At 52.5% G+C, this 20,177-nt stretch overlaps 7 protein-coding genes across 7 annotated transcripts; 5 read left to right on the top strand and 2 right to left on the bottom strand.

Moving 5' to 3' along the window:
- Positions 1–447: 447 nt before the first annotated feature.
- On the top strand, positions 448–2,388 carry BO83DRAFT_392552 (sigma-70 region 2 family protein; the record flags this gene model as incomplete). Its single annotated transcript, XM_025532947.1, has 1 exon — positions 448–2,388. The coding sequence occupies one exon, from the start codon at positions 448–450 to the stop codon at positions 2,386–2,388; it is 1,941 nt and encodes a 646-aa protein (XP_025384023.1).
- Positions 2,389–2,631: 243 nt separating this feature from the next.
- BO83DRAFT_346074 (sugar porter family MFS transporter) lies at positions 2,632–4,949 on the bottom strand. The gene is made up of 4 exons (XM_025528764.1): positions 4,307–4,949; positions 4,043–4,245; positions 3,896–3,976; positions 2,632–3,807 (listed from the first exon to the last, which is right to left on the bottom strand). Exons 1-4 carry the CDS (start codon positions 4,473–4,475, stop codon positions 2,785–2,787), a joined length of 1,476 nt encoding a protein of 491 aa, XP_025384022.1. The 5' UTR covers positions 4,476–4,949; the 3' UTR covers positions 2,632–2,784.
- A 1,584-nt stretch (positions 4,950–6,533) lies between these two features.
- BO83DRAFT_322242 (putative C6 transcription factor (Mut3)) lies at positions 6,534–9,872 on the top strand (the record flags this gene model as incomplete). The annotated part of the gene is made up of 4 exons (XM_025527886.1): positions 6,534–6,813; positions 6,882–7,683; positions 7,754–8,365; positions 8,417–9,872. 4 exons carry the CDS (start codon positions 6,534–6,536, stop codon positions 9,870–9,872), a joined length of 3,150 nt encoding a protein of 1,049 aa, XP_025384021.1.
- Positions 9,873–10,011: 139 nt separating this feature from the next.
- BO83DRAFT_381846 (oxidoreductase, 2OG-Fe(II) oxygenase family) lies at positions 10,012–11,401 on the bottom strand. The gene is made up of 2 exons (XM_025532090.1): positions 10,815–11,401; positions 10,012–10,729 (listed from the first exon to the last, which is right to left on the bottom strand). Exons 1-2 carry the CDS (start codon positions 11,120–11,122, stop codon positions 10,171–10,173), a joined length of 867 nt encoding a protein of 288 aa, XP_025384020.1. The 5' UTR covers positions 11,123–11,401; the 3' UTR covers positions 10,012–10,170.
- A 1,144-nt stretch (positions 11,402–12,545) lies between these two features.
- On the top strand, positions 12,546–13,293 carry BO83DRAFT_138105 (uncharacterized protein). The gene has a single exon (XM_025526151.1). The coding sequence runs from the start codon at positions 12,706–12,708 to the stop codon at positions 13,081–13,083; it is 378 nt and encodes a 125-aa protein (XP_025384019.1). The 5' UTR covers positions 12,546–12,705; the 3' UTR covers positions 13,084–13,293.
- BO83DRAFT_368996 (sugar porter family MFS transporter) lies at positions 13,086–15,084 on the top strand. The gene is made up of 3 exons (XM_025529842.1): positions 13,086–13,750; positions 13,860–14,570; positions 14,637–15,084. Exons 1-3 carry the CDS (start codon positions 13,211–13,213, stop codon positions 14,994–14,996), a joined length of 1,611 nt encoding a protein of 536 aa, XP_025384018.1. The 5' UTR covers positions 13,086–13,210; the 3' UTR covers positions 14,997–15,084.
- Positions 15,085–16,602: 1,518 nt separating this feature from the next.
- On the top strand, positions 16,603–19,588 carry pacC (putative C2H2 transcription factor PacC). The gene is made up of 3 exons (XM_025532089.1): positions 16,603–17,283; positions 17,410–17,698; positions 17,752–19,588. Exons 1-3 carry the CDS (start codon positions 17,020–17,022, stop codon positions 19,206–19,208), a joined length of 2,010 nt encoding a protein of 669 aa, XP_025384017.1. The 5' UTR covers positions 16,603–17,019; the 3' UTR covers positions 19,209–19,588.
- Positions 19,589–20,177: the final 589 nt, after the last annotated feature.

Genomic DNA, 20,177 nt, shown 5'->3' with positions numbered 1-20,177 from the left:
GCTTCGTTCTGATATCGCCAGTTGGCACGCTTTGTTTCAACTTCGACTTGGATGTCGGAAGTTGGCCGCTCGTTTTTATGTAACCGAAGACACACTGCCGGATACAGCTAGATTCCTTTATCGCACCATTGCCAAGGCAGCCGGCAATAACTTCAGTCGGTATCTGTTCGTGGATGCGCCTCGCTATCGCACTTTCTACAGGAGTTTCGTTACAGGGTCGAAAGCAGAGCGAGACGACTATCTGGCCAAGCACAGTAAAGGCTGCTGGTGTTTGGACAGTCTTTCACAGTTAATCAAGCTACCCCGCCATTGTGCCTATACAGCGAGAAGCCAACATCACTCCTGCAGGCCGAATGAGACACCAGCTATCGCATCGCTTAATGAAGGCTGACTACTAAGACCAAAGCACTTGCGCGGCACGAGATCATCGTGCATCTAACCTTCAATATGCCAGATGAACCAAGCAGTGCTAGTGGGAAGAAGTCCACAGAAGAGCCCCCACCAATACAGTGGCAATTTATCGATGCTTCTGACAACAGCAGGAGTACTTTAACTAAAGTAAAGCGTCATGTTATGCAGGAATATATGCGTCAAAAGCGACATGCAAGCGGGCAGTCTGGTGCTGAAATCGAAGAGGGTTCGTCGCAAGGAGCGAAGACACAGCAAGAAAGAGCCATTGGTCAGGTTACAAAAACGAGTGAAAACCAAACGGACAACACTCTAAATAGTGGAGCTCTGTATGGAACCGATGCTCTTGCGCAGGAGGATGTTCCCAAGCCGACACTCAATGACTTCGTAGCGCAACAAGAGTCGAGCGGGGCTATGAAAAACCATGCCACAGATGGCAGGATCATCTTAAGTTCCAGGCCTGCAGTTCGGCCATTCTTTGAAGGCATATCTTTCAGAAGCAAAACGAATTCGCCCAAGGCCTACTGCCTGTCTCAAAGCAGCATCTCCGACACCAGCACTCCAACGCCATCATCGTCTGCGCCAACAACACCAGATGATGTAGCGTTGTCACCAAAGACGATCCTGAGTGCTGCACGCACAGATCCATTCAACACTCTGCCTCTTGAACTAGACATCGAGGGTCAGAGACTGTTTGATTTCTATGTCAACGAAATGCCTGCTTGCTCATACGGAAACCACTTCCGGTCACCCAAGGCGCATAATTGGTACACAGCGGTATTTGTCCCTGAAGGCATGAAGGGACCTGTGGCATTTCAGAACACAATACTCGTTCATGCGGCCAGCACATGGGTCTGGGTTCGTAATGAGGAGCCAGACGCGGCAGCTCTCTATCATCGTGATCGTGCGATTACCATGCTACGAGAGTTGAGGGACAGGAACCCGGATGACATCTCCGATGAAGCGATAATAGGCTGTATAAGCGCTGCAGGCCTTGAAGACTTTGATCCTCGGCCTGGTCATAAGCAGATTAGCTGGCTTCATATGCGAGCGGCAAGGGAGATGATTCGCCTTCGTGGCGGGCCATCTGCCTTTCATAAGACACGGCTCGGAATGCTAATAAACTGGCAAGATTATATTCTTTCAGGCTATGAGACAGAGGGACCCAGCTTCTTCTTCGAATACAATCCTCCAGCCATGCTAAAGAGGCCAGTTCCCCAAGCTGAAGGGCTTGTGCGGAGTCAGCTGTCGCTTTCAGAGAATTCGTTCATCGAGCACATTATCGCCCAACACCCCATACCTCCCCCAGTGGATGAGATTGAAAATCAGTGCAGTGAGTTCATCAGCTTCCTCAAGCGCTGTGAGCAGCTCGCTATACACCAACGCACATCCACCAACTTAACCACGGCACCGATGCGTCACACGGCATTCCAGTCAACCTCATTGTTGTTTGAGATACTCGCAGCGCCTCCCGGGCTACGCTTTACAGCATCGGGTAACCGCAAGCAGTTTGTTGCACGGCTGGTTGCCTTGATCATGCTCAATGCTGGCTTGTGGGATTACCGGAACTCCGTTTCGCATAGTGAGGCCTTTCTCGGAAATTTGGAGCAGACTGTCCTGAACTGCGAAGTGAACATGAGCGGCTCAGTTGAAGCATTGCTGCAAATATTGCTCGCATGTGAGGATGGTTCGATTGAGATGCCTGAGTCAAGGCGTAATCCTGGAAATACACCCGATTTTACGCAATACTGCCCTACGGCTGAGACGCCTTACGATCGGCCATGGTTTGCAGGCCGAATGCTCAAAGTGGCCAAACGGCTCAGCTTTGATAGCTGGATGAACGTGAACTATTTTCTCTTCTCCTGTCTAACGTTACATACGGAAATACCTTCTGTCTCGCTTTGGGAAGATGGCTTACGGCAAGAGATTCTTAGTGCGCCTCTCACTAATTACGTTATGCCAGCTCTCCAAGGCCTGTAGTTTTGTCGGGCTTTATCGCTCGGGGCATGGAACCTGCATATACAGCACTGCAGTTTTGAGACTTGTTTCCATACCTCTCATCTTTTCCTCCCTCTTTTCACATGTCTTCTTCGTGTGCACGTGGAAACGAATCTAATTGTAACGTTAAATTTCATGTCTCTTTGGCAATCTTCTTGGTGTTGGTGTTTTATATATCCGCGATGAGACATGACAGTATATGATACCTTTCATTTCAACTGATTTCTAATTTCGTGATCTGCTTGTTCTGTTTTGTGATCGCCCAATTGCCTTCTTGAATTAATTACATTGTATTATTTCTGGTGACATCAAGTCATAAGCTCATCTATATACTGTATGATGTGATTCCTTGGAGGTGGCAGAAACATTGTGTTCTGCTCAGTTTATGGAAGTATCCTTATCTCTTGAATTTGACATTGAAATGTGAGGTTTGTCTGCATCATATGCGGGCCTCGAAGTTTCTGGAGTGAAGAGACGGTCAATTTCCTCGAGCGACTTGCCGGCCGTCTCCGGATACAAGGCCCAGACGAGACCCGCCGCAACCCAGTTGAAGGCCGCGAAACAGTAGAAGTATTTGAAGTGAATTTGCGACTGGGCCATCGGCGAACATTGAGCAAAAACCAAATTCAGACTCCAATTGGTGGCGGTGGCTACAGAAGAGCCTCGGGCGCGAATGGCAGTGGGGAAAATCTCGGATTGATAGATCCAAGAGATGAGCCCGAGACTAGTATAAAAGAACGAGAAAACGAAGAAAACAGCGATTGCAGCACGAACGGCACTGTGTTTCGGTGACGCCACGCTTTCAAAGTTATTATACACTTGCCCCAGGATAGCCTCCACGCACATGGTGGCGCCCATACCCAGCAACGACGGAATGAGAAGCTTGCGACGGTCGACCCGATCAATGAAGAGTATGAATACGGTGTTCCAAAACTGGGCCAATGCACCCCAGATGCCCTGCATGATGAGCGAAGTGGATTGCGACAAGCCCAAGGAGCGATATAGACCAGGATTATAGTTCTGGAGCACATTCGTGCCCGAGCATTGTGTAAAAGCCTGCATGCCACAGGCAAGCAGCACACGCTTGCGCCAATTAGGCTGTGTGAACAGAAGCTGTCGCCATGAGTGGTTGGCTGAATGCCGGGCCTCCGCAATACCCGCGGAGATTCGCTCAAATTCCGCGTCGACTGGTAGAGCGTTCGGCTGACCCTTAGGTAGATGGAGGCGGTTCAGAACCGCCCGACCAGCATCTGGATCGCCCTTTTCTATAAGCCAACGAGGTGATTCAGGGAGAAACCAGACGCCACAGCTAAGAATCACGGCGGGGACTGCTTGAAATGCCAAGGGGAAACTCCAACTGAAATTTCCCGTACGGAGAGAGCAGGCATATCCCACCCATTGCTAAAGGCGATTAGTCAGGGATAGAGGGCGAACTAGTTGACTAGTCGACTAGCTGAACAGGGGTATAGTAGATAGATAAATCACTCACAGCTACAACAACTCCGAGCCCAATCATCCATTGCTGCAGTGAACCTAGGAAGCCACGAATACGGGGAGGAGATAGCTCACTCTGAAAGTACGGTCAGAGTCCGCTGCAATATGAAAAACCCCAGAGATGCGTTATAGCGATACATACACAATATACTGGGATAATGGCAGACATCAAGCCAATAGCAAGACCAGCGATTAAACGGCCTGCAATGAGCATGGACACGTTGACAGCGCCAGCCTGCAACGCGGCCCCAAGGCTAGCGAGGAGGCCGCCGGTGAAGAGAACAGGCCTTCGCCCCCAAGGGTCAGAGAGGTAGGAGACCAAGACCGAGCCTAGAATGGCACCGCCTGCAGAATGTCAGCCGGAGATGAAATGCGACGAAGTGGTGATCGGCGCGGGTGTCCGAACCATTATAGGATGCAACGATACCCCCTGTCGCTGCATCAGAAGGATTGTGGAAGCGATATTTGAAGGAATCCTGGTCGATAACAGAGGATATAACCCCGGAGTCATACCCAAATAAAAAGGAGCCTAGACTGGCGAACAAACAACAGAGAGTAACGAGAAGATAGGGCATCGTTCACCTCCTCTCCCAGTGCTTGAATTGTGTGTGGGGGAGGATGCGACGGCTCCTTTATCTCTTCCCGGTCGCTAGTAGTTGCCCATGAAGATATTTTTAAGTGTCTATCTAATCTTGGCGGAGATTTAGTGGCGCAGCGCGATACCGTTGTGTGCTATAGGCATGGCAGTATGCTACTTTATAGTATTACTAACTGGAGCTGCAACCAAGTTAGGAACAATGCAGAGCTGATGTTGTACAACAACGCTGTAACAAGACACACGTGCGCAAGGGCTCTAGAAAGAATAGGAAGGCGAGCAGAAGACTTAAGGTCACATTGAAATGGTCGGTACAGCTAGGGACTAGACACGAGTGGATTCAGGGGGACACACACAAGAAAACAGGATTCCGTCAGCTTTGATGGATGACTGGACTGCAGCATTGGTCCTCTCAAAGCCAAGGGAAGAACTAACGCCGGTTAGGGTCTTCGAGTTCATCCAATCCATCACCGAAGATGCGACCCCCACCGGGGATGTTGTTTAACTTATTGTTTCTCATCGATGTTGCTGCAGGTTCCATGGATCAGGGTACCCATCGAGAATGATCGAATCAGCGATATCACCGTGGGTTCTGAGGCTTGTTTCTGCAACCGAGGCAGTCATCGGCCGGTTTGGCCAATACGCCGAGCTACTGCTGCTACCACTATTACTACTACTAAGCCGCTTTCCCAGCTAGTCCAATGGAGTTTGTAGGAAAAGGGAAAATTTTTGTATCGGAGGTCCGACGCAGCGGCATCGTCACGGGCACAAGAGCAGGCTCAAGTTGCGCTTCCAGCCGCTTGTCACTGCCGGTTGGCTCTAGTCAGCCCTACTTGTGAGCGATTTTTTGTTAAATCTGCATTTACACTTTGTCTTACTTTCTCTCTCTCACACAGATGATTCATACTCGGACTTGATCGGAATAGGAAATTCTTGGACCATATCTGAGCATCTTTTCGCGCGAGATCTCTCTCTTGTGCTGATCCCCTAGTGCATATATATCTTTTTCTTTTTTTTCGCACTTGCCCTGGTGCCGTTGTTAAAATCCCCCCAATCGGAAACAGGGTCTGGGCCACACCATCACCTCGCATCGGTGGATCTGCCCGTCTTGTCCGTCTTCGTCCCCATCCATTCATTCCTTTTCCATCATCGCTCTTCTACGCTCATCACCACTACGACTTACTCGAGTCCTTTCCTCGACTTTCCACTTGCTGGCTTGTGGGCTTGAGCTTGTTTAACTTAACTTTGATTTTTCTTTCTTTTTTTTTTTTTCTTCTTTTCTCCGATTTGGAGAAAGCATTCTGTATATTCCCCCCTACCCTAGTCTTGCAAAATCCTCCGTACTATCTGCTTTTGAACTGCTTCCCCCCCATTTCCGCCTTCTTCCCCTCTTCCCCTCGTACTTTGTACACGCGGACAAGAAAAGCCTGAACAGCCATCCCCAGTCTTCCCAATTGTGTTTGGGCCTGGTGTTGCGCATTAGATCTCTTTATTCTTGCCCGTCCTGGTTACTATTTCCGTGCGACTGGGAGTGGATCACCGTCTTGACTCACGAAAGTTCTTGCAACGCAATTCTGACTAATTCGGGGCCTACTCCAGTCTCCAGAACATTTCCGTCATCTCCAAGGAACTCCCGTTCCAAAGCCACCAACAGCATAACAAGAGGCAAAAACATTTAACTACTCAAAAATAGCGAAGAATAGCCCATCAACGGCCAGAGCGACCTCAGCCGAACACACCCTCTTCCATTAACTCTTCCTGGACTTCAAGTTTGGTTCCCTGCGATCAATCCCTCCAGCTAACTGCAATCCTCGCCGTGCCTTCCATGAACCTGTGAGAAGCGTCATTTCTACCCTCGTGGAGATTGCGATAACGGTCGGATCGCCACGCGGGCTATTTCTCCTTGCTGATCGGATTAGTCTCCTGTCGACTATCGTACATCAACCCATCAATCAGTTCCACATCCTCCTCATACCCCCTTGCATGCCATTGCGCCGACCGCCTTGAGATCGCTCCTGCTGCCCCCTCCGCTCCTCTCATGGCTTCCGCTCCCAGTCCGGCGCATGCCGAAAATGCGAACGAGGATGATCCCTCAGCCGCTTCCGACTCTTTCTTCTATGCCCACGAAGATCACGATGCCTCCCCCGGCCATGATTTGATGATGAAGGATGATGCGCTGGGCGATGGCAAGCCTGTGAAGGACTCCCTCCCCTTGCAGAAGAGGCGTCGTGTGACGCGCGCTTGCGATGAATGTCGTCGCAAGAAGATCAAGTGCGATGGGAAGCAGCCGTGCACTCATTGCACCGTCTACAGTTATGGTGAGTTGTCATTACCCCGATTGTCTGCTTGTTGCCGTCAATTCATGCTCACGGAAATCGCACCATAGAATGCACGTATGATCAACCGTCTAACCGTCGTCGCAACCCCGCCCCTCAATATGTCGAAGCTCTAGAAAATCGTTTACACAAGGCGGAGGCCTTGCTCCGCGTTGTGCTCCCCGATCTGAACCTGGACGACCCCCAATTCGATGTGCATGCCACAGAGCAGATGCTGGCAGCCATCAAGCGAGAAAAACAACAATCCCAGCAACCACCACCAGCGGCATCGCTCGCGACTCCCAGCGAGCGGCGCCGAAGTTCGGTTGTCATGACGGGCACCGACTCAGCAGCGGATGCGAATGGAGGGGACGAGTCGCTCCTCGAGTCGATGGTCGACAATTCTGGCTATTTAGATCTGGACGATCAGGGCCACTGGGACTACCACGGTCACAGCTCGGGCCTGAGCTTCATCCGCCGATTGCGCAAGCAGCTTGGTGCTTACGACATACAGCCGCCGACGATCCGGTCGCGACCGGTCACCCAATCCAAGTTTGACAGCCCTAAATCGATATCGGAATCACCGCAGGATGCGCCATTGCCCCCCACTCATGACCTGCCCTCACGGGAAGTCGCACGACGTCTGTGTCACAGTGCATTTGATGATGGCTGCGCACTGATGCGCTTCGCGCACGAACCCTCATTCTTCGCCATGTTCGATCGAGTGTACGATACTTCGCCTGATCAGTTCACCAACGAAGAAAACTCGTTCCTGCCGCTACTCTACATTGTTATTGCGGTCGGCTGTCTGTTCTCTGACGGTGGGGCAAATCCTCTTGATGTTGCTGGATATGAAGGTGCGATTGGTCAAGGGTAAGTCACTCATGTCTTTCTCATGGCCCAACAAGGGCCATCTGAACTGCAATAAGCTAACTCATCCTAGCTTTCAATACTTCAAAGCAGGTCAACAGCTATTGGAGATCACTGATTGCCGTGATTTAACCTCCCTGCAGGCGATTTGTTTCATGGTGCTCTTCCTACAGGCCTCTGCCAAGCTGAGTACTTGCTATTCCTACGTGGGTATTGCCCTCCGGTCCGCCTTGCGACTCGGCTTGCATCGCAAAGTGACGGCGCATTTCAGCCCGCTAGAGCAGGAGCTGCGGAAACGTGTCTTCTGGGTCATCAGAAAGATGGACGTCTACGTGAGCACGATGCTGGGTCTTCCTCTGATGTTGAGCGACGACGACATTGATCAGGAATTCCCGGCCTCGGTTGATTCCGAGTTCATTACTAAGGATGGCATTCTGCCTATGCCCTCCGATCACATACCTCTTATGGCCGGAGCTAATGCGCATACGCGCTTGTCCAGTATTATCCTCAAAGTGGTGAAGTACATCTACCCAGTGAAGAACGCTCAGCATCGGGCTGGATCGGATCAACGCTATGTGGTGAGCCATTCTAAGATTCGGGAGATTGAAAGAGATCTTCAGGCTTGGATGGAGGAGTTGCCAGCGGCACTGCGTCCGGGAACGGAGGTCTCTCCGCAAGTAGAGCGGTATGTCTTCTGGAGTTGATTTGGCAGCGATCTTTTCTAATTGTGCTGCAGGATCCGACAATTGCTGCGTATTAGCTACGCCCACGTTCAAGTGATGCTATACCGACCCTTCCTACACTACGTCTCCAGCGGCTCGCAGGCTCGTGGGGTGGACCGTCGTTCTTACGCTTGTGCAGCGGCGTGTGTCAGTGTTTCTCGCAACATTGTCCACATCACGACTGGCATGCACAAGAGAGGACTCCTAAATGGCTCTTTCTGGTTCACTATGTATACCACGTATTTCGCTATTTTGTCACTCCTGTTTTTCGTACTTGAGAATCCCGACTCTCCAACGGCGAAAGACGGTGTTCTCAAGGACGCCATGGAGGGTAAGACCACACTTGCTGGCCTGGCAAAGAAGAGCATGGCAGCGGATCGTTGCTCCCAGAGTCTAGTCTGCTTGTTCAAAAACCTTCCTGAGCTGCTCAAGAACCGGCAAAGTGCGACCGCCCGTGCGAACCTCAAACGTCCGGCGCCTTCCAGCAGCAGTCGAGCGTCGGCCAATAAAAGCTCAACCATGCCCTCGGGGATGCCGCCGCCGCAGCGGGCCAGCACCTTCCCTAATCAGCTGCTACATCGGTCGACCAAGTCGGAGGCCAGTAATACGCCGAAGAGCCTAGATGATAGCGCTGCAACACGCAATGTTGCAACCAACCCCCGTCATAGTCAGCCTCCGACGTGGTTTCCATCCACCCCGGAGCCTCCGGCTGAAGCGGTGTCAACGCCTTCGGAGACTGCGACCAATAGTGTCTCAACCCGAGCGTCACCTGTTTCGACGTCATTGCAATCCGGAGACTCGGGCGCAAATGCATTTAACGCACAGGCCTTTGGGAACCCCGGTAATTTCCCCGATCTCATGCCTATCATGTTCCCCTCGGACGATCCGTTTGCCTATCCGACGCAACCGATGTCGACACTGGAAAACGACCATTTCCAAGATGTGACCGGTGCGCCAGTCACCACTCAGTATGCATCGGGAATGGCATCCACAGCCGATCCCAACGGTGTCAGCACACTCGCGGCCTCCTCACCCGCCGTAGATGGTTTTGCAAATTTCTCACTCTTTTCCGGTGCACCTGGCGGCCTCAACAACAGCATCTCAAGCCGCCTAGCAAACCACCAATCAATGAATGCATCTCAGCTACAGTCACCCGCCTCCCACGCCTCAACTCCCATCAACAGCGGCGAGGCCGTCAACAGCCCCGACCTAGTCTCCTTGCCTAACCAGAACTTCCTATGGCAAGGATATAATTTCCAGCCACAGAACTTCACTGCGGAGACAACTGTTCCCCCTACGGCCGCAAACCTCGGACAGTTCGGCTTAGGTACGGACGATAATAATGCCCCGGGATTGGGCATGGGGTTGGACCTGGGTCTTCCGTTGGACGATATTTTTGGAAATGGAGATGCGTGCCGCCCAGGCGGATTAGGCGATGATTGGACGCAATGGATGAATGTTGGAGGCTAAATGATAAAAAAAATGTTATATACCCATGTGTATGCGTTTGGTTTTTGACTATGAGGCTCATGTGATGAGGGATGGCGTATGGATGGCGTTGGAAAGGCATATGTTACATAATGCTATTTCTAATGAATTATTTCTTGTGACTTGTCTAATTTCATGCTGCTAGTGGCTGTCTATATACCTACGAGCTATATATCGTTCCACGGTACGACTAAGTAGAATACCCAACACAGATCATACATAATATACAAATCCAGGCGTTCTATCCAATATACCCAAAAGTTCAATACGATCACCGAACTTACCTCCTCCCCCTAGACGGCGGCTGATACCAACTCCAAATATTCAACCCCACCTTCATCCCCTGAGTGACCGGAAACGCAGCATGCCATGTCTCCGGATACCCCGTCCCATCAGACCTCAGATTCTCCCAGAAGATGGCATTCCCCCTGATAGGCTTGAAAGTGATCCCAGACACATTCTCATTCTGAGCCATCTCGCAGTCCAGGAACCGACACCACTGTTCCCCGCGCGGCATCTTCAGACGGGGAAAATTCGTGCCCCCGCCTTCGCAGTCATCGCCTAGGTATACCATGAAGGTGCTGAGTCTGTCGCCGCCGCGGGCGACGGAACCGGCCCAGTCGAAGTGGTGCTTGTAGTGGCCGGAGACGTTGTAGCGTTGGGCCCACATGCGCTCGATGTAGAGGTGTGGTTTCCAGCCTTGAAAGGCGGCGGCGCGGGATTCGAGGCACCGGACGGTGTTGTCGCGGGGGAGGAGGGCGCGGTCGGAGAGTCGGGTTGAGGGATCGACTTTGGTGGTTTGGCCGTTGTAGATTATTGAGGGGGAGTAGTTTGGTTCACTTTATTTGGTTTGACGTTGTTTTGTTAGGTTTGTTTTATTTGAAATGGGGCTGTGGGGAATGCCAATTGTCTTGGACGACGTACCTTATCTTTACTAGGTGATCGGCTTCGGAGGTGGAGAGGAAATCTTCAATGTAGATGATTAGCGGGTCCTTGGAGAGGAGGTGGACTCGGTAGGTGTCTTCGGGACATGTTGGGATGATTCCGTCCGGGAGGCTGAGAATCTCGGGGTCCAGTGAGATGTCGCTTTCTGTTGTTGCGTCGATGTCTGGGTCGAAGATGTCCTGGGTTACCGGGAAGAGTTGGCGCAGGAGGGGAGCGATGACGAAGAGGTAGAGTGGAAGGAGGTAGAAGAGGGAGGTGAGGAGGGTGGAGAGGGAAAGTTTGGGCATATTGGTCAATTGGTCCGACGCATTGGTCGTGGTGATTTTGGTGTGACCTGGGGATCGTAACGGGCAGGGGATAAGGATAGGGATAGTCTGGATGGATGGTCTGATCGCGGATTGATTGATATGATTGTGTTTCGCTGGTGATCGGATGTGCCGGGGAGCTTAATTCCGGTTAGTCAGCTATGCATATGCAGCGCGGCATTATCATGTTAGTGCGCATGTGACAGGTGTGTATGTTGGATATCTCATTCTCCGGCATGTCCGGGATGCGGGGAATCGTTGGCCCCTGGTCAGAGGAGCGTTTGTCAGCGGTCTGACTGTTATCAGGCGTCACTATAATGTTAGTGCCTAGCCATCTGGTCATGACCGTTTGGTCTGTGTCTCTTTACCCGGCGGACTATCGAGGACGATCCGGGTGCGCATTGCCCACCACGTTGGAATGTCAAGTTAGTCCGCCAGAAATTGCGTCATGGCACACGTAGTCGCAAGAAAGAGTTCCAGGATCATCCCTTTAGCATCATAATGCGGCGAGGCTTGCGATAATAAATGAGCCAGATGCGGAGACTCCGCATTTGGGCTTCCAGAAGACGCGGAGTAACGTTCATGAGCCGAGCTGTAGGGGTCTTTGGGTCGAAAGCGAATCCCCGCCGTGTAAAGGGACACCCGGTCAGCTGACAGCTATACCTCTTCGGGCTAGCGCTACCGCTAAGCCTGCAGGCAGCCTAGTGTGCCACCCGTGACCAGACATCGTGTGGATTTCCCGCATGGGTTTAGACTCGCCTACTTTACTTTGTTATCTTGAGTGGTCGCCTCACCTCGCCGTCGCCTCCTCTGCTCCAACGCTTACGATAACTAGCGCTTGATATGCAGGTCTTCCCCATCCCCATCCCCGGTGAGCCGGGGTAAAGCTTTCCAGTCGGCCCTAGACGTCCTCTACCCGTTCATCTGACTCCGATCTACGGCGTACTTAGTCTAGATCTGCACCAATCTTTACACGTCTCGGCTATCCTCCGGCCCTAATCTCCACCAGGATTGGGTTTAAGGCATCTTCCAACCTCTCTGACTGGTCTTACCTGACTCCATGAGAGCCACGAGTCCCATTATCCCATGACAACCTTGACTAACATGCTGGACAAATGCCGGCTAAAGCTTTTCGGGTATCCCAAAGCCTCCGGCCTCTCGCTTAAGCTTGTGGAACCTGGAAACCGATTTCCTTGGTTCTCAACAGAATCATCTTCCATCTGGTTCGTCCGGGTGCCGACCTGAACCGGGAGAAAGAATGTGCTGTCCAGGGCGGCGATCTGTCGGGTCGCCAATACCCCTTCACGCCTCAGCTCCAAGCTTTGCTCAGCATTTGGTTGGACACTTCAGGTGGCCCACCGGCAAATTCTTCACAACCTATTTTCAAAATGGGTAAACTAAACCACAGGCGCAACGGGGCATCAGGTCGTGGAACTGCTCTTCTCCCCCACCCACTGGGGTATACATTTTGTTATATACACACTGACTCGGATAAACGCCTTAGCTAGCTGGGGGGATACGGCCCTTATATACTTCCTGCGTTTTGGCCCCTGATCTGCGGCTGAATGTTTCCTGGCGAGACCTTCTCCGCGCCGGCTAAGCGAGACTCAACGTCTGGGGAAAACACTCCCCCGACCCATTCTCCCACATCACGGGGGCAAAAATTGTGGGAATCTTTCTGCATAGTCCGAAGATTAAGTACCTCTAGCTGCATTTTCGGCGTATCACAGCCTCGCTATTCTGTATCTCCAGAATGGTCCTCCCCGGATGGGGTTTGGCCACGACGTAGATTGTGGAGAGCGTTCGAGGCAGGGGAGAAATCCGTATCCACATTCTGGCTGCTCCGTAGAACTTGTAGGAATCCGAAGATATTACTTATGGCCCGGCCCGTCTCTGCCTGTCCTCTCTTTCTTCTTTTTTTTCCCATCCATCTTTCCTGTTGACAGGACATCCCCTTTTATATTCTTCTTTTGTCCTTGTCCTTGTTCGTTCCCCTGTTGACAGGATTTTTCACGATCATCAGAGTTTTCTCCCTCTCGTCCTTCCTCCCCCTCCCTCTTCTCCCATACAATGGGTGGAATTCTTCACCTCGTTGAGGACCGTCCGACTCCCAAAAATGTCTACAATTGGCGAGTCTATGTGCTCGCCCTCATTGCCTCATGTGGTTCCAACATGATTGGGTATACCAGTGGGTTCATCGGGACGACCATCACTCTGCCTTCCTTTGAAGCCGAGTTCGGGTTGGACAAGATGAGTGATTCGGCCGTGGATCTGATTAGTGAAAATATTGTCTCTTTGTTCATTGCTGGTGCTTTCTTCGGAGCTCTGCTCACTTATGGAATTTCGCACTTCTTTGGACGTAAATGGAGTTTGACCATCTCTTCGGCTGTCTTCATTCTCGGTGCCGGGTTGCAGATGGGAGCCAACGGCTCTCGTGGGCTCGGCATCTTGTACGCTGGCCGTGTCCTTTCCGGTCTCGGCACGGGTGTGGCATCCAACGTCGTCCCGATTTACCTCTCAGAGCTGGCCCCTCCGGCCATCAGAGGCCGACTGGTCGGTTTCTATGAACTTGGCTGGCAGGTTGGTGGCATGGTTGGTTTTTGGATCAACGTAAGTGACTTCCCATGTTTTTCTTACCCCACTTCTTAAATTCCTCCATCTATCCCTAATATTGCCCTTCTTTTTTCGTCACGTGCCATGCTGATAACCGTTTTCATAGTATGGTGTTGAACAAACTTTGCCCTCAGACCACAAGCAATGGGTCATTCCCTTTGCTGTTCAATTGATCCCGTCGGGTATGCTCTTCCTCGGCTCCCTGTGGATGAGGGAATCACCTCGTTGGCTATTCCTCAAGGGACGTCGCGAGCAAGCCATGAAGAACCTCTGCTGGATTCGTCAACTCGATGAAACCGATATTTACATCACCGAGGAGGTGGCTACTGTTGACCAAGCCATCGAGGAGCAGGTTGCTACTGTTGGTCTGGGCTTCTGGAAGCCCTTCAGGGCTGTCTTCCAGGCGCCTAGCTTGCAGTACCGCCTCTTCCTGGGTTGCATGTTGTTCTTCTGGCAGAACGCGTCCGGCATCAACGCCATCAACTACTACAGCCCGACTATCTTCGCCAGTCTTGGTGTTACTGGCAACACGAAGGGTATTCTCAACGGTATCTTCGGTGTCGTCAAGGCTGTCTTCACCGTTATCTGGTTGCTCTTCCTGGTTGATCAATTCGGACGTCGGAAACTTCTCCTGTGTGGTGCCGTCTGCGGATCCGCGTGCATGTACGCTATTGGTGCCTACATTTACATTGTCCGTCCGACGGAACACCCCCAGGACCACCTGAATGGCGGAGGCATTGCTGCCATCTTCTTCTTCTACCTGTGGACTGCTGTCTACACCCCCACCTGGAACGGTACCCCGTGGGTCATCAACTCGGTAAGTTCCCTCCACTCCAATCAAGCGAAGTCCCTTCTGAACACCTTGCTAACTGTTCGTGAATAGGAATTCTTCGATCCCAACATCCGTCCGTTGTCTCAGGCCTGCACCACGGCCAGCAACTGGCTCTTCAACTTCCTCGTCTCTCGCTTCACCGAGCAGATGTTCGCCGCGATGAGCTACGGCGTGTACTTCTTCTTCGCATCGCTGTCCTTCTTTGCCTGGTTCTTCGCCTTCTTCCTCATCCCCGAGTCCAGTGGTATCCCACTGGAGGCGGTCGACCAGCTCTTCAAGATCAAGCCGATCTGGAAGGCGAACGAGAAACTCAAGGAGCAGCTGAGAGAAGAAGAGGAACGGTTCCGTCACGAGATGAAGGATGGAGCGTTCGAGAAGAACGACCCTCAGGAGCATGTCGAGACCGCTTAATTATTTGGCTTATTTTATGGTTTTATACGGACATAGACTTTGTAAATAGATTTCAGGAGTTGATATACATACATCGGATCAGGCTTTGACCTGCTGGCAGAACTACCGAATTCGTTTCTCTTCCCTGCATGTGACTTGGTTTCAGCGTAACATAGATGCCTAGTTTCTCGCCGATCTTGCCGTCCCCGACACAGGTCGAATCACTAGTAGGTATTTTATTTAGAAAGAACTGGCAGCCTCGTTCGATTCCCCCTTCGAAAAGAGGAAACGGAGGCCCGGCACGCCAGCCTTCCACCACCGTTTACCCAGCACGTCAGTCACCCGCTGCATCTTTGTGCAATCTGTACGACCTGTGCAACCCAGCTGAACCCGAACTCTGAAATATGGAGCACACATGCAGGGTAGTATGTAAAATTATGAAGTTGCATCATCATGCCCGGAGGAAATCTGGAGAGAAGAAATATATTCCTCCAGTCTGCAGCATCGATGCATATTCCAGAAGCAGCAAGGCAAAGGTAAGCACCACAACCGTCGCGTGGGATTGTCTGTGGGTCTTGGCGCTTACATGCGGACATCGTTTAAGCTACTAAAATATTAAGTCTACTGGTATGTGTCCTTTTCGAACAACCAGACACACAAAGAACCACGGGGAAACTTTGTTTGACAGGGATGTCCCCCTCCCCAACCTTTCCTATTCGTGCTCCGCGCCAGAAAGACCCGATGGATACCGTCTTACATGCCAAGGGAGGGGCCATTCTGACTAAGAGGAAACCTGACCAACTCAGGCATCGTACCACGGTCAGATGTGACCTTCCAAGACTTCATCCACGGAGCGGGAAAGGTGCCAAGAGGGGGAGGAGGGCAAAAAAGAGAAGAACGTGAAGAAGCGGGTGGAGGAGATTTATTGGCATTGCAAGGCAATGTGGCAGTTCCTCCGAGCAGAAAGACGAAGTCCACCACATGGTCTGTTACCGATCCATGTGCCTGAAAATTGAGGAAAAGACGGGCAAGAGAGTGAGACATTTGGAATGCCATGATGTGGGATGACTAACAAAAGATTTCCAAAAATGCAATCGGTCGGCGCGGGGTTTTTGAGTGGATGACAGGGGATAGTTGGTGTATAATTACCGTATTGAGACGGTCGCTAACTATTACTAGTAATAAGCCCACTGCGTTATTTGACGGCCTGTTATTGCACTACTAGTGAGACTAGTAGGTGACTGACTGGGGTTGTGTGAGGGGAACCATGCGCTCTGTGTGCAGGTACTTTTACTTGCAATAACTTTTCACTTTGTGGATATATTAAGTATTAAGATGGGTGGACTGACTTGTAGAGCAAATAACAGCCATTTGTAGTGGTCGCAGTAATAGCAGCCGAAGTTGAAGAGTCACAAAAGGGTAGGCAGACATTTACACACACGCCACCAGCCCCGCACGGCCTCTTGGCCCGGCCGGCGCCCAGGCCTCCAGGCTTGTCGCGTCTTGTCATCCTGGCCAGTCTTGTCCCCGTCTTCCGCCCGGCTGTGCAAGCGGCCTTTTCTAGGCAAGGCTCGGCTCTGAACCCAAGCCTCCCCCTCTCGGCCCAAGACTTCCTCCCTTCCCCTACTACCCCCCTGATTCTCTGCTGTTCCTCTTCCTCTGGTCCGGCAATCTGTTAGTTTCCCTTATTACTTTCACATCCCCCCCCCCTATTTCTCTTTGCTCATATTTGCCATTTGTGTTTCGTGATCTTAACAACAACTTTGCTGTCCTTTTCTTTCCTCTTTCCTCCTCCTGGCCAATTCCAATTCCCTCCCTTTTCCAGATATCCGGTGTCGGTGTGCGCATCTGTCCATTTTCTTGTCCGCCACTCCCTCACCGCGCCATCTGTTGTATTCGATCCTCTTGTTTTCCCTTTATTAGCACCAAGAGTCTTGGGTCCCCCCATCTTTTCTTCCCCTTGCACGCTTGAGGCGGACTTGTGTTGAGTTGCTTTCTACTTCCGCTGCTCCCAAGAAAGGGACAAGAAAGATTTTTCTTGGCAATGTCGGAACCCCAAGACACCACGACGGCCCCTTCGACGACGGCCGCTCCCATGCCTACCTCAACTTCCCAGGATTCTCCTTCAGCTCAGCAACCTGCTCAGGTATCCTCTGCGACGGCTGCTTCTGCGGCCGCGACGGCTGCGGCTGCCTCGGCTGCCGTGGCAAATCCCCCCATGAACGGCACCACCACTCGTCCTTCTGAGGAGTTGTCCTGCCTGTGGCAGGGTTGCTCGGAGAAGTGCCCTTCCCCTGAAGCTCTTTATGTGAGTTCTCCCGTTTTTCTATTCTGTATGTCTACTGTGATGATACAGTCCACTAGCAGTGGGCTACGTGTTGGCTTGACTCATCACATTCTCGTTTGGATGGGGTAGCTGACCGCCTCGGCTTAGGAACATGTGTGCGAGCGTCACGTCGGCCGCAAGAGCACAAACAACCTCAACCTGACCTGCCAATGGGGCAGCTGTCGCACTACCACTGTCAAGCGCGACCACATCACCTCTCATATCCGCGTGCATGTACCGCTTAAACCACACAAGTGTGATTTCTGCGGGAAAGCCTTCAAGCGCCCCCAGGATTTGAAGAAGCACGTCAAGACCCATGCCGACGATTCAGTTCTGGTCCGGTCGCCGGAGCCTGGTGCCCGGAATCCGGACATGATGTTCGGTGGAGGTGCCAAGGGTAAGCGTTTCCCAGTCTGACTGTTCCGCACTGCCGGCTGACACGAGATATAGGCTATGCGACCGCTACGCACTATTTTGAGCCCGCGTTGAACGCGGTCCCCAGCCAGGGCTATGCGCATGGCGCTCCCCAGTATTACCAATCGCACCCTCCCCCTCAGCCTGCCAACCCGTCCTACGGAAATGTCTACTACGCCCTGAATCACGGCCCAGAGGCTACCCACGCTTCTTATGAATCCAAGAAGCGCGGCTACGATGCCCTGAATGAATTCTTTGGCGACCTGAAACGGCGTCAGTTCGACCCGAACTCCTATGCTGCTGTCGGCCAGCGTCTGCTCGGCTTGCAGAGCTTGTCGCTCCCTGTGCTGAGCAGCGGGCCCCTGCCTGAGTACCAGCCGATGCCTGCGCCAGTGGCCGTTGGTGGTGGCGGATACAGCCCCGGGGGTGCTCCCTCCGCACCGGCCTACCACCTGCCGCCCATGAGTAACGTGCGGACCAAGAACGATCTGATCAATATTGATCAGTTCCTGCAGCAGATGCAGGATACTATATATGAAAACGACGACAATGTGGCTGCTGCGGGCGTTGCCCAGCCGGGCGCTCATTACGTTCATGGTGGCATGAGCTACCGCACCACCCACTCGCCTCCTACCCAGTTGCCGCCCAGCCATGCGACAGCAACCAGCTCTGCCTCAATGATGCCAAACCCAGCCACCCACTCGCCTTCCACAGGCACTCCTGCCCTCACGCCGCCGTCCAGCGCTCAGTCGTACACCTCTGGTCGCTCACCCGTTTCCTTGCCATCGGCGACAAGGGTCTCGCCGCCTCACCATGAAGGAGGCAGCATGTACCCTCGTCTTCCGTCCGCTACAATGGCTGACAGCATGGCGGCTGGGTACCCGACCGCTTCGAGTACCGCGCCGCCGTCTACCCTCGGGGGCATCTTCGACCACGATGATCGCCGCCGGTACACGGGTGGCACGCTGCAGCGCGCTCGTCCAGAGACTCGTCAGCTGAGCGAGGAGATGGATCTTACCCAGGACAGCAAGGATGAGGGTGAGCGTACTCCTAAGGCCAAGGAGCACTCTTCGCCCTCCTCACCCGAGCGCATCTCTGCTAGCTTGATCGACCCGGCTCTTTCGGGTACTGCCGCGGAAGCTGAGGCAACCCTGCGGACCGCCCAGGCGGCGACGGAGGTGGCCGAGCGGGCAGATGTACAGTGGGTGGAGAAGGTGCGGCTGATTGAGTATCTGCGCAACTACATTGCTTCCCGGCTGGAACGGGGCGAGTTCGAGAATAACGAGGCTGGCGGCGGCAACAGCAGTAGCAGCAGCAACAGCAGCACTCATGAGCAGACACCGGAAGCCAATGCCGATACTCATATGGAGGGTGTGGAAACCGAGGCTCCAAGTAAGGCTGAGGAACCGGCTGTGAAGCCGGAGACAGGTGATGTGGTGATGTACCCGACACTACGTGGGGTAGATGAAGATGGCGATTCGAAGATGCCTTAGCTTGTTTGCTGGACAAGATTTCCTTCTTTCTCTCTGGGCTTATATTCTGTTATATTTGATTCTTCCGGAGCGCGTTCTTCCGGTTGCTACGAACTATCTGGGTGCTAGTTTGATTCCCTGTCCACGTGCACGTGGTAACGCTGTGTGATTACACCCATGGGCCATGGGCCGTGTATATGTGGGCCCAGCCCTGGGATTTACTTCGTTTCATTTACGTCTCCTCTCTCATTCCTTGCGGTTTCTTTTCACACGGAGTTCTGATCGAGGTGTGTGTATGGATGGCGCCGCGGAATGCATGGGACACGGCGCCGAATCCAAATGGCGTCCCATCTGGCTAGTTATCTTTTCATTCAAGGACAAACAACGTCTGATTCTGCTGAGCTCAATCCCGTAAATTGTAGACAAACAAACAGTTCCCAAGTGCGTAGAGCTACAGGCTGCTTTCGCTGGGTCGGACAGGTAGCGATGGAAGGTCAGATTGGCAGACATTCCGATGGCGGGCCACTAAACCGCACGCGGAGAGGCATGACGCAACCAGCGTAGCGGAGAGTTTTGAGAAATGGATGGATCAAGCGCAGGGGCAGCGATGGGCGACGAGGCGATACGTTAATCCGACCCTCGCAGACATGGATCAGCAGGGTTCGAACGTGCCCTCGATGATGCTTTTTTTCACCTTGCCTGATCCGGTGGAGAGGGAAGGAGGCCGAAGGATGCTTTTTCCCCAATGGGGAAGAATGGAAATGGAACCCTGTCAGGATGCCGGTCGGCCAGTCACTTGCTCTGTTTTCCGATAAATGCTTTCTCTCCCATACTAGTAATTATGGTTGTCCCAAACAAGGGCGTTCCGGAGACTCCGATCATAGCCGGAAGGCTGGTGACATGGACATTGTGGATGTCATTTACATCAACTGGAATCTCTGTGCTGGTGCTGGCTGTAGCTACAGGTACATCCGACACTAAGGAGACACT

This window comes from Aspergillus eucalypticola (genome assembly GCF_003184535.1).
Source record: "Aspergillus eucalypticola CBS 122712 chromosome Unknown BO83scaffold_30, whole genome shotgun sequence".
Taxonomy (NCBI): domain Eukaryota; kingdom Fungi; phylum Ascomycota; class Eurotiomycetes; order Eurotiales; family Aspergillaceae; genus Aspergillus; species Aspergillus eucalypticola.
Note: the sequence above shows the minus strand (reverse complement) of the source record. Positions and strands in the feature narration are given on the sequence as shown.

Excerpts from the sequence above, each read along its gene's own strand:
- BO83DRAFT_346074 (XM_025528764.1), bottom strand. The coding sequence starts at position 4,475 with ATGCCCTATCTTCTCGTTACTCTCTGTTGTTTGTTCGCCAGTCTAGGC. Across the intron at positions 4,246-4,306 it reads TATCGTTGCATCCTATAATG|GCGGTGCCATTCTAGGCTCG; the intron begins GTTCGGACACCC and ends GACATTCTGCAG. Across the intron at positions 3,808-3,895 it reads GGCTCGGAGTTGTTGTAGCT|CAATGGGTGGGATATGCCTG; the intron begins GTGAGTGATTTA and ends AATCGCCTTTAG.
- BO83DRAFT_381846 (XM_025532090.1), bottom strand. The coding sequence starts at position 11,122 with ATGCCCAAACTTTCCCTCTCCACCCTCCTCACCTCCCTCTTCTACCTC. Across the intron at positions 10,730-10,814 it reads GATCACCTAGTAAAGATAAG|TGAACCAAACTACTCCCCCT; the intron begins GTACGTCGTCCA and ends AACCAAATAAAG.
- BO83DRAFT_138105 (XM_025526151.1), top strand. The coding sequence starts at position 12,706 with ATGTTTCCTGGCGAGACCTTCTCCGCGCCGGCTAAGCGAGACTCAACG.
- BO83DRAFT_368996 (XM_025529842.1), top strand. The coding sequence starts at position 13,211 with ATGGGTGGAATTCTTCACCTCGTTGAGGACCGTCCGACTCCCAAAAAT. Across the intron at positions 13,751-13,859 it reads TGGTTGGTTTTTGGATCAAC|TATGGTGTTGAACAAACTTT; the intron begins GTAAGTGACTTC and ends CCGTTTTCATAG. Across the intron at positions 14,571-14,636 it reads CCCCGTGGGTCATCAACTCG|GAATTCTTCGATCCCAACAT; the intron begins GTAAGTTCCCTC and ends GTTCGTGAATAG.
- pacC (XM_025532089.1), top strand. The coding sequence starts at position 17,020 with ATGTCGGAACCCCAAGACACCACGACGGCCCCTTCGACGACGGCCGCT. Across the intron at positions 17,284-17,409 it reads CTTCCCCTGAAGCTCTTTAT|GAACATGTGTGCGAGCGTCA; the intron begins GTGAGTTCTCCC and ends GCCTCGGCTTAG. Across the intron at positions 17,699-17,751 it reads GTTCGGTGGAGGTGCCAAGG|GCTATGCGACCGCTACGCAC; the intron begins GTAAGCGTTTCC and ends CACGAGATATAG.